At 49.7% G+C, this 17,174-nt stretch overlaps 1 protein-coding gene across 1 annotated transcript; it reads right to left on the bottom strand.

Annotated features, from left to right (window-relative positions):
* Positions 1–1,474: 1,474 nt before the first annotated feature.
* TBC1D20 (TBC1 domain family member 20) lies at positions 1,475–16,808 on the bottom strand. Its single transcript, XM_080814050.1, has 8 exons — positions 16,575–16,808; positions 11,746–11,931; positions 9,419–9,499; positions 6,972–7,158; positions 6,723–6,824; positions 5,008–5,149; positions 4,022–4,209; positions 1,475–3,761 (listed from the first exon to the last, which is right to left on the bottom strand). The coding sequence occupies exons 1-8, from the start codon at positions 16,642–16,644 to the stop codon at positions 3,506–3,508; spliced, it is 1,212 nt and encodes a 403-aa protein (XP_080670176.1). The 5' UTR covers positions 16,645–16,808; the 3' UTR covers positions 1,475–3,505.
* Positions 16,809–17,174: the final 366 nt, after the last annotated feature.

Consider the following 17,174-nt stretch of genomic DNA (forward strand, 5'->3'; position numbering starts at 1 on the left):
AGCCAGGATGGGTGGGCCTCAAAGGCTCCCTATGGTGGGTCAGGTGGGGGCACCTCCCCCTCCCAAGGGGTCGGCCCATTTCCAGGAGGCCCAGACCGCTGAAAGCCCCGTGCAAACTCAACAGGGCAGGCTGGAAACCAAACCCCACGGGCTTTGGACTGGAGCCACCCACCTGAGCAAGCAGCCAGAGGTCCCTGTGGACGTGGAGGAGAGTCTCTGTCCTGGGGCAGGAGATGGTGAGTGGAAGCCTGCTGCTCCGATGAGAGCAGCTGCTGCTGGCGAGGGTGGCCGTGGAGGTTGGGCTGCCCAGCTGACAGGTCTTCTCGTGTCTGGGGCTGACACGAAAGCCCCGCACTGCAAAAGCAGGAAGTTGGAGGCAAGCCCACAACCTCACTGGCTCACAGAGGCTGCTGGGCCAATTCCAACCATCTGTACCTCTGGAGAAGACCACTAGCGAGTAGAGGACCTTTGTAAGGACAAGGGGAAAAGGCAGCAGGAGACAGCAGAAGGGCGAGGGGTAAGGGGATGAGGGGACGCAAGACGGGGAAGAAGAGCAAGCCAGGCTGAGCCTCAGGGCCCGTCACCTCTTGGTTGCATTTGGCAAAAGCCTCCGGCCTGTTCTTCCCTGTAAGTCCCCATGTAATCCCTGGATGAGCCCAGCGGGGCCTGGGGCTGACTAGCGGCATTTATGGATCAGTAAATGTTCACTGAAATGGAAGTAAAGCCCTCACACGCGCTCACACACCTCTGCTCATGAAGCCGCTGGTGTGGGAGGGGCCGATCCCCACCTCACAAGGCCAGGAAGTGACACACTAGCCCTCTTGCCACCCCAGCTGTGGTCAGGAGTGTCAGGTCAAGGGGCAGCACGGGGGCTGGCCTGTGGTGGTGGGACATGGCCTAAGAGCTGAGTGATGCCTGTCCAGCTTGGGCACCCTCCCATCTCTACTCTGGGCCAGGGAAGCATCAATAAACGTCCCAGACAACACGGATTCATGCCTCCAAGATGGCCCCAGGCTCAAAGTCGACGCCACCTGGTACTGCCCTGGGCTCCCACTGTCCAACAGCTGGTAGTGTTAAGAGGTGTTGGTAGAGTTTGGCTAGAATAGCTCTTAACACCTCCTCTGAGGAGTCAATTACATGTGGAGATAAAGTTGCATTCACATCAGACTCGGATTGCCTTCCCAAACCAAATGTCCGCCTTTAGAGCCTAAGGCATCTCCAGAAGTATGTGGAAAACAGGCAAGATCCCCCCAGACAAATGTCCCATCACCTGTGCTGCTTAACTGGGACCAGTGCCCCCGGGCAGCACCTGGAGTGTGTAGGTCATACCTCTCGCAGGTGAAACAGAAACGGGACTGCAGGTGTTCCCCAAGCTCTCCAGGTAAGTCAAGGCCAACTGAAGTCCCTAGACTCCAGTGCAGTCCCAGGCCAGGGGTGGGAGGTGGGGGAGCACAAGGACGGAAATGTCAGGAGATTGATTAGTAACCACATATGGCTGTTTATTTTATACAGGGCTCTGTACAAAATATTTACAGATATTCTTTACAGAATAGTAAACCACCTGAAGGTAAAAGGATAATGCTTTCTTCTCATTGGCAGAGAGAATCCTGATGTCAACAAAGCTACCAAACAAATGAACCCCCTCCTTAGGCTACAACAGAAGCCTGTGCCACTTGCTTTCTGGGATCCGAAGGCTGTGGCCCCGGGAGCCTGATCCCATGCCCCTTCTTCCCACTTCCCCAACAACCCCTTTACTATTTACAGACAGGCCCCAGTGCTGGGCAGGAGGCACGACGCTGCTGTCCATCTGTAAAGGTGATAAGGGGACAAACCTGCTGGGGAAGAGGACTGGGACTCCCTGCTGCATCACCACCTCTGGGTCCTGGAACAATTTCCTTTGTCTTCATGATTCCACCACTGTCTAGAAGAATCCATCCACATTACACTTACCCCAAGTGGGACTCCCGCTACAGAAAATGACCCCTCACTTTAACCTTTGGTTTTAAAGTGCTTAGCGTCACTCATGTGACGTGGCGGAGACACCTGCCCTCACAGCTCTGGGCCTGCTGGTTGCCCGGCGTACTAAACACCCTCCACTCTGCAGTCCGGAGATGCTAAGGGAGAGGACTTCTGGCACATTCACTTTAAGAAAACACCTGCCAAGAGAACAGTGCCCAAGAGACAGGAAAATGAAAGTACATGGCTGCTTCATACTCCACACCTCAATTCTTTAAAGCAGCGAAAGGCACTTTTTTTTCAAGCCAGCGTTCATCGCAAACAAACTTGGTTTTGCTTACAGGAAAAGCTGGCCAGGACTGAATGATCCATCTTGTCCCCTAAGGCCTGGAGAGTCCTCCAGAAGCTTGGGGCGGGGGCTGGCTGGTCTCGGCCTCTCCTGTGCTCTGCAGGATGCAGTGTGTCCCTTCTGGTGGCTGACAAGTCTCCAGTGACATTTCCAACCAGGAAGGAGAGACCAGCAGTTGAGGAGATAAAGTGAATCCCCCCAACGAAGCCAAGGCAGGAGTGAGTGGGAGCCTACCTGGGAGGAGAACAGTGGTCTGAGGAGAAGAGGAAGGAGAGCAGGCCCGGGGGCGCTCTGGAAGTGTGGGGCTGGTGACACACAGAAGCTCTAGCTCGAGTGAGATGTTCAACAGTTGAGGAGAAAGGAAACTTCAGGGTTGGAGAAGCTCATCTTGCTGATGAGGACTATTTTTCCCATGAAGGAACTATCATTTTTAGAGTGAGGGTACCTTACGTGTTGGGCATATGTAATTCTAAAAATAGTAATAAAAGTGTCCTTTAAGAGCAACACCATGTGGCTTGTGGGAGAGAAAAGGGAGGAAAAAGAAGGCAGGCAAAACCAGTTTATATCTGGGCCCTACAACCTCACATTCCTTCCTGTTTAACTGGGAATGCCCAAGCGATTTCTAGGCTGAAAATAGGTCAGATTTACCTAGTAACCTAGTTCACGTCTGTCTGATTTCTGACCAGCTAATGGAGCTGCTCTCGAGAGGGGCTGACCTTATTCCTGGCTAGCAGCCTCTGTCCCTCGCCTCCAGTCCAAGGCCTAACTCCCTCAGCAGCAGCTCCTGCCTCCTCAGCCCAGCAGCAGCAGATAGAACAGGAGGCGCTTGGGAGCCCCACTTACTTACTACAGGGCTGCCAAGAGGGTCCCCAGTAACCAGGCCCAGCGGGCTCCCCGGCAGCTGGCAGCTCCCTTAACCCACAGCACCCCCCTCCCAGAGGCGCTGGTGGGGAGTGCGGGGAGCAGGTGGCAGGGAAGGAGAGGAGTCCCACGGCCCGGCCCCCAGGGGCAGCTGCCAGGTGCCAGCAGCCTCTGAACCGAAGGCGGACCAGGGGCAGGTGGGTCGGGGTGGGGGGCTGGGCAGGAAGAGAAAACCCTTGACAGAAACCCTTTTAATAAAGGAAATGCCACCCCCCCCACAATCCTTCCATGGAAGGGTGAGACCTCAGTTGCCGGAGGAGGACGAGCCCTCCCCGGCCTCTAGGGGAACAGCTGCAGCTGGAACTTTGGGGCCCACTCCAGGGCGCTTTTCACCACAGCCAGGGCGGCCGCTCCAAGTGCCACTGTCAGCCCCATCACCGCCAGCTTCACAAAGCGGTTGGTCCTCGGTTTGGTCAGGACGTCTTTCGTTCGGTCCTCAGGTCTCAGGAGTCCCCGAAACCGCTGCCGCAGCACCATGTCAGGCCTCTGCTGGGCGGACGCCAGCTCAAAGTCTTTGAAGGTGGAGGCGGCCGTCCTGCAGGGGCGGAGAGACAGAAGAAGGAAACGCTAAGAAGGAAGAGAAGGAAAGAACAAGCAGATCCTTACAGAGGCTGAGGCTGCTGCTCAGAAGGCTCTTCTTGACAGAGACCCATGAAGACCAAAGTAGGGATTCCTCGGGCCTGAGCTTAGAGCTCTGGAACTATCCCCTGGCCCTGACCCCGCAGACACCATCCCCCACCACTTCTGCTCACTCACAGACACCCCCAGTTCGGCCAGAGCCTCGGCCCCACTCACTTCTCGGCCTGCTGTTGGGCAGCTGCCTCCCGAGCCAGTTCGGACGGCGGAAACTGAACAAACAGGTCTCCAGCTCTACTGATCAGCGTCTCATAGGGCAAGTCCTGAGGGATCTGGGACAATAGGTGGTGGACCGAGGCCATGTCACAGTCACAATCCAGGACTTCCTGCTCTCGATACAACACGATCTGTGGGGAGCAAGGCCTTGCATCAGAGACCGGGCCACGCACAGCCTTCGCCACTTACACGTCCTTCTCCTTAAAGAGGAATTTAAACCAGTAAGACGGCAGACTCTTGCATCCAGCTATGAAGGAATAATGTATGTATGCTTTTCCCAGGGGGCTGGCCCTTCCTGCTACAGGCAGACTTCTGCCCCAGGATGTGGAAGGCTGACCAACGAAATGCAGGAGGTTCTTTAAGGAGGAAGAAAAGGAAAGGGGTCACAGGGAGACTCCTGGAGCTCCCACACAGGAAAATAATGGTTCAAAGCAGCAGGAAGAACAGTCTTGCTCCCCTTTCAAAAGCCCTGAAGGGTGTCCATGCGCTCCCACCTCTGCCCTGACCTCCATGATTCAGGCCGTCCTAAGAACTGGAACCCCACCAAGCCCTGTCAGTGCTCCCCCGTCGTGGCGCACCTCCTCCCTCCCTGGTCTGCAGCCGGCGGTCTCTACTAGTTCTGGAGAGGTCGAGAGGAACACGGACAATTTGTAACATGCACGAGCATTTTAAAGGTTCTGAAGAATCATGCAGGAAACAGATCTCTTTAACTTGGTTTAAATAAGTATTTCCCAATCCTATTTTTACACAGGGCCTTGTCCTTCCCCATCATGCTCGTTCACATTGCACAGAGCGGTGTCTGGGGGCATCAGTCTGGGAAATGCCGTCTTTCCCACCTTCCCATAATCACCAGGTTTCCCTTGAGGGAAAATGATCAAGCTGGAAAGGGTGATGGAGAACCTAGGTGTTGGCTTGTGGCCTGTACCTACCACGGCTGCGAAGTAAATGGGCATCAGCGGGTGGCAGGCCAGGAAGAAGTCATATAACCGCACAACGTGCCTGAAGTCAGACAGCACATGCCCAAACCAGGTGATGAGCCAGCTGAGGGCAAAGATGGTTCCCACCTCGGCACTAGGAGCAAGGAAATCCAGATGTTAGATTTTCCGATGGGCTGTCCCTTCCCGTTCCCTGGGGCATCTTTGTCCTCAGTGCTCGTGAGAAGGAAGAATTTCGGAAATACACTTTCTGGAAAATTCAGCCCCCTAGGAGTTCAGTATCTTCTCACCAAATACAAAGTCCTCAAAACATACCCACCATCATGACGCTAAAACTACAATGGGGTCCTGACCGCCTTATCTCGCTGGCTGCTTTCCTAATGCCTAACCAACGTCAATTATAGGAAGAAGCAGCAGCTGTTTTCACAGAATACCCGGTTTTCTTTCTGAGAAAGTCATATATCCTTTTGGCAGACACAGGCAAATATTCTCAGGCTTAAAGACACAACTGTATTAATTGTTACCATGAGATGATTGAAACATCTTTTTTTTTAAAAATTTTTAAAAGATTTTATTTATTTGACAGGCTGAGATCACAAGTAGGCAGAGATGCAGGCAGAGAAAGAGAGGGGGAAGTAGGCTCCTTGCTGAGCAGAGAGCCTGATGCGGGGCTCGATCCCAGGACCCTGGAATCATGACCTGAGCCGAAGGCAGAGGCTTTAACCCACTGAGCCACTCAGGCGCCCCGATGATTGAAACTTTTTTTTTTTTTTTTAAAGATTTTATTTATTTGACAGACGGAGATCGCAGAGAAGCAGGCAGAGAGAGGAGGAAGCAGGCTCCCTGCTGAGCAGAGAGCCCGATGCGGGGCTCGATCCCAGGACCCTGGGATCATGACCTGAGCCGAAGGCAGAGGCTTTAATCCACTGAGCCACCCAGGCACCCCTGATTGAAACATCTTAGGACAAAGACATTATTTTTAAAAAAGGGGAGGGGGAGGTGAGGCATTGGCCAAGGACTAATTTCTAATTACACAAAACAGAAAAAAGAAATCATATGAGATTTGCAAAGATGCATTTCTCCTCCTTGGACCCTGGAGAATAAAACAACCGACAAACAGCCTTGTCCTTCTTGACTCGGGATCTTACAGTAGTATGTCCTTCTCTTGCAGCAATAACCTCAAAGTCCACCTCAGCACACTCACCTCCCTCCACCCCCAGATGTGACCTCCTCAAGGGTATGCACTGTGACATCTTGCATATTCCCCCCGCATGAGCACAGTACCCATAAAAGTGCTCCCAGACTGTACAGAACTGAATTATCGAGCTCGCTGGCGAACAGAAAGGACAACCTGAAAGAACTTAACACTAGTCAACACGCGACGGTGGTGAGATCGAGCTGGACTTGTGAAGAAGAGACCAGGGCCGGGAGAGAGTCAAATGGGTGTGGGTGCGCGTGTGCCCGGATGTACCTAAGTGGAGATGCATACAGGGGTGCCTGGGTGGCTCAGTCATTAAGCATCTGCTTTTGGCTCAGGTCATGATCCCAGGGTCCTGGGATGCAGCCCTGCATTGGGCTCCCTGCTCAGTGGAAGGCCTGCTTCTCCCTCTCCCACTTTCCCTGCTTCTGTTCCCTCTCACTGTGTCTCTCTGTCAAATAAATAAATAAAATCTGTTAAAAAAAAAAAAAAAGTGGAGACATGTACATACCTTTGCATGAAGTCATGCAGCTCGGGATTCACCTGGTCAATGATGGGCATCAGATAGTTCAATATATGCTTGGTGTTGTCCATTGTTGGATCCATGAAGTCCCTGGACGGAGACAATTCAGTGAGCTCGGTCAGATTAAACGCTCAGATCGGAGCTGAGTGGGTAGAACGGGGTTCCTGCCACTGGAAACACGGAGGAGCAAATGGGCCGAGGAGTGAGCCCCAGCCTTACATCTGCCTGTGCCGGTACCTGAGGTGGTGGGTGGACAGTTTCTCCACCAGGGAGGCCGTCAGCTTCTCGCCCACCACCAGCAGGAACGTGACCACAATGTCGTGGTAGCCCTGGTAGTAGTGCAGCTGGGGGTTGCGTTCCAGGACCAGCAGGATGATGTCGATCAGCTCTTCCTGGAGCCCCTCTCTCTGCTGCTCCGGCATGCCTAGGGGAGGGAGAAGGGAGATGCGCCTGAACACCCCGAGCAGCCTGCTACCACAGAGGGGAGGAAGACGGTCAGCAAACGATTCGCCAAGCGTTTACTAACAAGGAGTTATGAACAGCCAGGCAGCACTTACTAAAACCCCCACCCCACCAACACTACTCGCATATGGGAAAGAGCCACGGGGGCGGGGGGCAGGGGAACCACCGGCGCCCCCTCAGCCCGCTGCCAAGGCTGACAGTGCCGGGCACGAGACCACCCGCCCGTGCGTGTCCCCTCACACGGCGCCCTGAAAACAACTTGGGGTCGCCACTGGGGGTTGCCTATCGGCATGCACCCGCCCAAGTCTACGCATGAGATAATCCAAACTGAGGGAAATTTGGTAAAAATAACCAAGCCATAAAACACAGAGGAACTACTCCAGGATCAAGGAGGCTAACAAGACGGAATGACTGAATGGGAACTGCCTGCATTTGTATAGCCTTTTCCTTTAAAGGACTTTACAGCAGTGAAGGGTGAAACCTGAATAAAACCTACACGTTAGTAGCAGTGGTTTTCAGTGTGTTGCTGATTTATTTTAAGAGCCTTGTTTTTTTTTTTTTTTTTTTAAAAGATTTTATTTATTCATTTGACAGAGAGAGAGATCACAAGTAGGCAGAGAGGCACGCAGAGGGACGGGGGAAGTAGGCTCCCTGCTTAGCAGAGAGCCCGATGCGGGGCTCGATCACAGGACCCTGAGATAATGACCTGAGCCGAAAGCAGAGGCTTAACCCATTGAGCCACCCAGGCACCCTTAAGAGCCTTGTTTTTAAGAACCACACCCTGAAATATTTAGGGGTAAAGGGACACCATGTCTGTAACTGATTCTTAAATAGTTCAGGAAAAAAAAAAGTGTGTGTGTGTGTGTGTGTGTGTGTGTGTGTACAGGAGACAGACAAAGCAATACTACAGCAATACAGCAAATATAGTTAAATGTTAACACATAAGAAAATCTGCATAAAAGGCATCTAGGGAATTATTTGTCCTATTTTTGCAACTTTCCTATGGGTATGAAATTATATAAAAATAAAAAAATTAAGAGTTGCATGTTCTCCTCTAACCCAAACTAAGAATCACAGGAATATATCTTGATCCAAGATATATCTGGAAACCCCTTCTCAAAAAAGCTTCCTCTAAAAGACCCAATTAAAAGGAAATGGAGTTAACGACTATGGTTAGGGAAAGTAACTGAAGTGGTGAGAGAACAAGACTAAACTCTGTTTGAATTTTCAGAGTAAGAGAGGTTAGCTGAGCTCAAAAGAACATGGATGCAAGAAGAATATGAAACCACATGGAAAGTGCAGCCCACACAGTGAACCCCACAGACCAATGTTCCATAAATGGAAGAGGAAGAAAGGGTTCAGAGGAAAAGCAGGTTACCTAGAGGGAAACGAGGGCACCTGCCTGTGTGGTCTCATCCAAACCGGCAGGACAAGGAAAGAGGACTGGGCCATGGGCAGACGTTTTTATCAAAAGCAAGCTGGCAGACTACTGGCTACACAGAAATCATGAGCAGGGGCTCAAGCAAGATTTAAGAGGCAAAATCCAAGCCAGAGCATGGTTTCAGAAGAGTGAGGCAATGGGTTTAAAGGCTCTTGTCCCCTTTAGCAATCCTCCTTTCTTCATTGACCTCAACAAAGGTGAGGCTGCCGAAGGAAGAGAAATGGATCATAAACACGAGGTCTGTTGCCCAGCTTCCTTCACTGTGAACATGGAGACAACAGTGGGTCATTCTCAAGTTTCCCGGAATGGGAAGTAATTTTTTTCAAACAGACCCTTAAAACGTGTAGGGAATGGCCTCCCTTCTGGTCCAGGGACCCAAGAGAGGCATAGGTAAGATATCCCTATCTGTACATCTAATCAAATGAAGGTATGATACCTCTTAGTGCCCCCTTGTAAACCCATCTGCTCTTTAAGGCCGGACAATGGCCCTAGCAGTCCCTATGGAGTCTCTTCGGTGGCTCTGAAGGGGGGAAAGCCTCTAGGTCTTTCATCCACCACCTCTAGGCAAAGAGAAATCACTCTAAGCCAAGCTTTCACAGTGGGGGTCTGAACGTGACTGAGGGGTGAGAGAATGTCTCAGCAGACTGAGAGTACAAAGGGCCCCTGAGGAGGCAGGGGTCCCCGCGAGGTCACACCGTGGGCCCGGACGGAAGCAGCAGCATGAGGACGTGTGAAGCTAGGACAGCAACTCCCAGGTGGCGGGACTGAGGGCGCTTCTCACCAGGCGGGAAGCGCCGCAAGGAGCGCCTGACGTCCAGCAGCACTTGCTGGTAGTCCTTGCTCACCTGCCGAAGGTCCTTCCCTGTGGGAGGAGAAGGAACATGTTACTGCAGGAATGTCTGGGAAGCCAGATCAGGGACAGAAACGTTCTCATGTGGCATCAAGAGCCTGGAGGACATCCTTCAGCTTTTTCCTGAGGAGGGCGGGACACCAGGAATCCCCAGCTTAGTGCCACACAGGCTGTCTCATTCGAGTCACAGTGACCGCAAAAGGAGTGACGCACACTGTTCGGGGTGAGGTGGAAGGAGCAGCAGAGAAGTCAGGAAGCCAGAGGCCTACTGGAGGCTGCTCCTGCGTGTCACTGGGGCACTGCTCTGAATTTCAACATCCACGTGGGTAAAATGGGGCTATTTCCTTCTTATGTACCTCTCAGGTGACTACGCTGATCACATGAGATCACGAATGCCGAAAGCACAGATCCCCAGAAAAACCCGAACATCTGTGCAGCCTGGGGAGCACTGAGCTGTTCAGGAAGGAGCACTAAGTTACACTCACACAAAGAAGAACGTAACCTCTCTTGACCCTGAAATTTAAAAACTAAGACACTGCGAATAGGAGCCTGTGCTCGGCTGGGAAGTCCAGCGCAGTGTGAAAAAGTGAGGCGGCAGTCTCTAGCTGTTGAAAATGGAACCGATGTACATTTCCCTCAACCCCAACCCAGTCTTATCTAACAGGTGCACATTTCCAGCACAACCCAAATCCAAAGCTCCCAGAGGAGCCTGCGTAACACTTCCCCGCACACAGACTTCATCTTCTAAAGATCTGGAAAGTCTGGAATCTGACAGAAGAACATCATCTCAGGGTTTAGAGTGTGAAACGTGGTGACATCTTTTCCTTCCAATTGAAGGCTGACTGCTCTGACGCAGCCGGTTTCCAACAGCCGAACACTTACTGGGCTGCCCGGCAGCGCCCTGAGCTCATCAGCAGAGGCTGTGGGACTCGTGTGTAGCACCTGGCACACAACAGAAGCACAACCAGTACCTGCCACACGAGTGAAAGCTCCAGCACCTGGACTCTGGCCATACATAGCAGGAAAGCAATCAATGTTTGCTGAGTGAATGAATGACAAAGTGGACTCAATGCTCTCCCATAGTTTCTTTGTATTTCGTACTATATTCCAAGGAACTGTCTTTTCATGGGCCATGCAAAACAGTTAAGTAACAGCCTTTCTTATCTTTTAAAGATTTATGTATTTATTTTAGAGAGAACGTGCACAAGAGCACATGGGGAGGAAGTGCAGAGAAAGAGGGAGAGAGAATCTCAAGCAGACTCCCCACTGAGCACAAAGCCCCACACAGGGCTCAATCCCATGACTGCGAGATTGAGACCTGAGCTGAAATCAAGAGTCGAACTCCCAGTTGACTGAGCCACCCAGGTCCCCTAGTAACAGCTTTTCATACTGTTACAGAACTTTAGAATTCAAAATGATCTTAGTATTTCCTCAATAAAAAAGTTTTGGGGGCACCTGGGTGGCTCAGTGGGTTAAGCCTCTGCCTTCGGCTCAGGTCATGATCCCAGGGTTCTGGGATCGAGCCCCGCATCGGGCTCTCTGCTCAGCAGGGAGCCTGCTTCCTCCTCTCTCTCTCTGCCTGCCTCTCTGCCTACTTGTAATCTCTGCCTGTCAAATAAATAAATAAATAAATCTTAAAAAAAAAAAAAAAAGTTTTGTTTTGTTTTGCTTAAGGACCAGAGATGTGTTCTCTCTCCCCAGGAACCAGTGTTTCTCAAAATGAGAAAAAAAAAAATTCTGCACCAGAATTAGCTGGGGAGCTTGTTAAAATACAGATTTCCTATAACCCACCTCTAAGTGAATACAGAACCTGTAATAATAAACTCCCCTACCTAGCCAATAAAAGCTATCGATAAACCTAATAAAAGCTCATTCCATTTTTTAAAGAAAATTCTACTTAGCACTTTTAGAGTGGGCCCAAACATGTTCTAAAATGCTTTAGGTTTACTCATCTACTGTTAGCTTAAAATGAGTATAAACATCAAAGATCCTGGAATTCGTTTTTCTAAAAGATTTTATTTATTCATTTGAAAGAGAGTTAGAGCAAGCGAAAGAGCACAAGCAGGGGGAGTGGCAGGGAGAGGGAGAAGCAGGTTCCCCGCTGAGCAGGGAGTCCAATGTGGAGCTCGATCCCAGGACCCCGAGACCACGACTTGAGCCGAAGATAGCCCAACCAACTGAGCCACCCAGGCGCCCCCTGGAATCTTTTATCCTTGTGTCCTAGATAAGTTTCCCTCAGAACCACCCCTCACTATTACCTGATACAGGAGGTGGGTCATTGGTGTTGACATTGAGGAGCTTGGGCCACACTTTCTGCCTGATCTCATCAGTCAGGAGCCCTCCTTCACTGATAGCCATGCGTCTAAGGGCAGCCACATCGGTGGGGTCACTGTCCAGAGCCTGGTATATCTCTGCCACTTTCTTTTTCTTTTTGGCGTTCAAGTCTGCAAAACAAGGAAAAGGCATCAGGTGCATATTCAGCATGTGTGCATTTTCTGTACTGGGCTCAACCTCCTTATTTGGTTTGAGGTACAAGTAGGTATTTTTTTTTTTTTTAAGATTTTATTTATTTATTTGACAGACAGAGATCACAAGCAGGCAGAGAGGCAGGCAGAGAGAGAGAGAAGGGAAGCAGGCTCCCCGCTGAGCAGAGAGCCCGATGCGGGGCTCGATCCCAGGACCCTGAGATCATGACCTGAGCCGAAGGCAGAGGCTTTAACCCACTGAGCCACCCAGGTGCCCCACAAGTAGGTATTTTTAAAGTTGCCTATAGATCTGTAATTAGTGCATAATGTGCAAAACACTAAGGAGATATGCCATATAAGTAACGAGACAGGAATTACAATGATAATAAACACTCAGAGAATTGAGGCATATCTGACACTATTAATGTTTTGGAATAGAATAAAATGCTTGTTCTTTCCTAGTAACAAACTTCACAGAACAGACATATGTCTTTATATAAAAATTTTTTCCTGTTGTTTATATACATGCCACCAAAATTCAATACTTTAAAAACCTTGTGAGAAAAAATTCTCCAGTTATATGCTAACACAACTGGCAACATCAGAATTACAGAGAGATTCTTTCTTTCTTTCTTTCTTTTTTTAAAAGGAGACTCCACGCCCAACGTGGGGCCTGAACTCATGACCTAGAGATTAAGAAGAGTTGCATGCTCTATCAAACGAGCCAGCCAGGCACCCCTACATAGAGATATTTTCAAAAGCAGAAAATTGAAGGTTGTATTTGGGTCTCCAGTGTGGCTGGTGCTAAGGGCGGCATGATCGTGCACACAGAGCAACTGCTTCTTGAAGGCCATGTGAGTTACAGGTGTGCAGAAAGTAATGTTTTAAGCATCTTATGTCCTTATGTGATAGTTTGTGATTTATACACTGACATTTTACTGTGTTTAAACTTCTTTTTAGGAAATTGGCTGAAAGTCTGTGGTTGATGTATGTCCTATGGTAATATTTCTCTCGAAAATAATATGTTGGGGCGCCTGGGTGGCTCAGTGGGTTAAGCCTCTGCCTTCGGCTCAGGTCATGATCTCTGGGTCCTGGGATCGAGCCCCGCATCGGGCTCTCTGCTCAGTGGGGAGCCTGCTTCCCTTCTCTCTCTCTCTGCCTGCCTCTCTGCCTACTTGTGATCTCTGTCTGTAAAAAAAAAAAAAAAATTTAAAATAAAAAAAAAAGAAAGAAAATAATATGTTAATATTCTTTCACAGTTTAATGCAGTATATCTAATTTTAGGAATAGCAAATGCAATAAAAGTTAAACAAGACAATACCAAAGAGACGTTACAATACCGGGTAGTATAACCGCCCCAAAAAAGGGATGTGCAGACACCAAGAGCTCAAAGAGGCTGCGGGACGTCAGGCTAACTTGAGAATGCCTTACTGAAGAGTGCAATTTCAAAAGGAAGAGGGGATTTCAAAAGGCAGATGGTGGGGTAGGGAGCAAAAGCTAGACTTGGATCCAAGAAACACAAGGTCCTTTCATCTAACAGAAACAGACTCATTTGAGAAATACTGATGTAGCTTAAAGAAGTTGCACGATCCAGTTAAGGGGAAGGTAATGCTGGCAGGAAGGTTAGGCTTTAGAAGGGTCACTAAGCAGCTTTTCTCAGCAACAGTCTATTCTGAGACAAATTGTTTCCATCACCAAGACACACATTATTAACACCATGAAAGTTGGTACTAATGGTCCTGGTTACCTATGACAGCGATGACATACAAACCACACAGAGGCATCACTGGCCAGGAGTCACATGCACCCAGAAATAAAGACAGGAATACAACACAGGTGACTCTTCACCCAGGTAAACCTGTTCTCCTGGCTAGACTGTTACTTTCCCTGGTAACTGAGTAGGGTGACCCCCTGCTCCAGTTTGAGAGATTCTTGGTTTATGTCTATAGTCCTGGCATAATTATCCACAGTAAACCCCTCCTGCTAACTGTACTCTGAGAAATGTCCCAGCTTGGATGCTAAATTAAATGGTAACTCTACCTAGAGATCATGAAAAATCAACTCTCAATTCCCTCTGTTAGGATAGCACCTAACTAGTCTAATGTTTGTTTATAAGATGCATCAAGTTCTTAAAGACTGACCGATTGACTGACTGACTGATTGATTTAGAGTGTGTGCATGGAGCGGGGGGAATGGGCAGAGGAAGAGAAGGAGAGAGAATGTCAAGCAGACTCCCCACTAAGTGGGGAGCCCAACATAGGGCTTGATCTCATGACCTTAGCCAAAATCCTCTAAAAGTTTTTCTAGGGGCACCTAGGTAGTACAGTCAGTTAAGTGTCCAACTCTTGGTTTCAGGTCAGGTTATGATCTCAGGGTTATGAGATTGAGGCCTGCATCTAGCTCCGGCTCAGTGCAGAGTCTGCTTGAAGAGTCTCTCCCTCTGCCACTCCCCCTCTAAAATAAATAAATAAGTCTTAAAAAAAAAAAAAAAGATTTTCCATATCAGCAAAATACATATTATCTACATACTTAATAATGAAATCTTATGTGAGAGTACAAAATTCCACATCAAGAAAGCTTTACAGTCCTTTTACAGTCCTTTTTAATTTTTTTTTTTAAATTTTTTAGTAAATTCTACTCCCTCGAATTCCCAACTCTGAGATCAAGAGTTGCATGCTCCATCAACTGAGCCAGTCAGGCACCCAGAGAAAGCTTTACAGTCTTTCAACAGAAGTTACACTGAAACCAACCAATGTTGGCCGAAATCAAAACAATGGAAGACCCAGCCAGACGGGAGACAGAGTCCCCCAAACAGACACCTCCTGTCCCATCCCTTGAACTCTTAATGCTGACACTGGAAATTAACTTAAAATTTTATGTTTGAACTTCATACCTGTACCAGATAAAGACCGTGGGAGAGGAAAGCCTTACCTTACTTGGAGTAAGGTTCGTACTAAAAACAAAATAAACCAAAGTAACCTCTGCTTCTGGAAGTCCTAATTAGTTCCAACAAACAGTATCTAAATTAGCAGAGATCCATTAACTACCTGAAACATGAAGACAAGCATGTATTAAGAAAAACTGCTTGGGGCGCCTGGGTGGCTCAGTCAGTTAAGCATCCAACTCTTGATATCAGTTCAGGTCTTGATCTCAGGGTGGTGAGTTCGAGGCCCCTGTTGGGCTCTCTGGAGCCTACTTAAAAACAAAACAAAAAACTGCTTTACCCCAACAATAAAGAAAAATATTCTAGAGAGTAAACCAATCTGATCATAAAGTCTACAAAGGAGGGCTTCCAGTATTAGTAACTTTGCCAACAATTCTCCAATATGATTAAAAGCAGAACAAAACTCTCATCCCCAAATTCCTCACAGAGAAGCAAAACCAAGGAAACTGAGTTAAAGTCTCACAACCTCGGCACATTACAACAGGTCACAAAACCCATACTGCTCCGGGCACTATTATGCCATGAGGACAGATGTCATACAAAAACACCAGCAAAGGGTTACAAGGCCAAAGGCCCCAACGAAGTAATATGAGGAGTGAATAGGAGGAAAGGAAGATAACAGAAAATGAGCCCAGAGAAACAAGACGTGGACACCAGGTGCTTCACCAAAATGTGGGTTGCATATGTGGCTGGTTCTATTATGGGTAGCACCCATCAGAGGGCGGAAAAATGGGAAGTCTACCTTAATCTTAGGAGAAAAAGGAGTACAGAGTAAACATTACTAATTTTAAGTGTCCTGTTTTAGCTGTATGTAAAACACATTCAAAAACAGTGCACAACCATGATTTCATAGAAATTACTGCTTAGTATGAAACTATAAAAATCTGACAGAATTGTTTTCTTCTACACAATTAAGTAACATTAAATTAGGCGGCATAGGATCGAGATAGAAAGTAGAGTAGCGGTTGCCAGGACCTGCGGAGACTGGAGAATGGGGAGTGATGGGGGTTTCTTTTTAGAATTAGAAATGTTCTGGAATCAGACGGTGGCTATGATTGCACAACCCTGTAAACGTGCTAAGAACCAGTGAACTACACGTTTTAAAAGGCTGGATTTTTATGGCAATTAAAAAAGAAATAAGTGGTGCACGTACACTGCGTAATTCAAGCCTGCGAGAGATGAATGAAGTTTGGGAAACGTGCCTTACAACTAGGGAGGAGACACCAGGAGTGTGCAGACGTGGCCGGACAGCTTCGAGTCGGGGGTGGAGGCTCGGCCTCAGTTCTCCGGGAGACCCAATTCTCCCCAGACGTGACGAAGCCGGACCAGATCCCCCGCCCGTCCTTCGCACTGGGGACACGAGTCGGCCAGCAGGATTCCTCTGGTCTCAGCATCCGCTGACTCCCCAACTCCAGAATCGCTTCCCTTTCAGACGTAAACGGGCCCATCACCCTTTTCCTCCCCCAGCGTCCCGACTCCGGCCCTCGGCGCTGGGCACAGCCCGCGCTGTCCCTCGGGGCCCCCCAGCCCGCGGCACCCCCAACCCCCACCCCCGGACGCCGCCTGCGGCCGGGGCCGCTCCTCCGACAGCTGTCTCCAGCCTAACCACGAAGGGCCGTCCCTGCCCCTCGGGCCATCCCCGAAGGTCGCTCCTCGGCGCCCCCGCAGGCTTCCGTACCTGTCTTCTCCGCGCCACCGTCCCAGCGGCTGGAGGTGGGGCCATCGCCCTGCGCACTCCGGAGGGCCATGTCCCGGGGGCCCGGGCTCGGGCCCGAGCCCCGGCTGGTGACAGAGCTGAAGGAAGACGCGGCTATGGCCGCGGGACCCACAGCCGGCTCTGCCGGACAGGGTAGAATCGGTCAGCCCGCGGCGCGCAGGCGTCCCCGCGCGGGCCCCGCCCCCGCGCTGGCACGTGACCGGCGGCTGCGCCAGGCGGAAGGCGGTCGCGGGGACACACGCGCAGGCGCTCTAAGAGGCGAGAGGAAGAGCGCGGGGATCGCGCCAGGGAGTTCTGTACGAACTGTAGAGCCTGGCAGGCACACTTGAGTAAGTGTGTTCAGGATCAGATTTTGCCATTTCTTTTGCTTTTCTTATCTGTAAAATGATACTGATGATGATAAACTTACTGAGCTCATGGAATTATTGGGAAAATTTCTAGAACACTTAGAAGCATATAGTAACTGTCCCACAATTATGAGCTATTATTTTTGTTTACCAAGGATTTTGCCTCCATTTCACCTCCGCACGCGAGCTCCCGTCGTCATACTTGGTGACTTCA

This window comes from Martes martes (genome assembly GCF_963455335.1).
Source record: "Martes martes genome assembly, chromosome: 9".
Lineage (NCBI taxonomy): Eukaryota > Metazoa > Chordata > Mammalia > Carnivora > Mustelidae > Martes > Martes martes.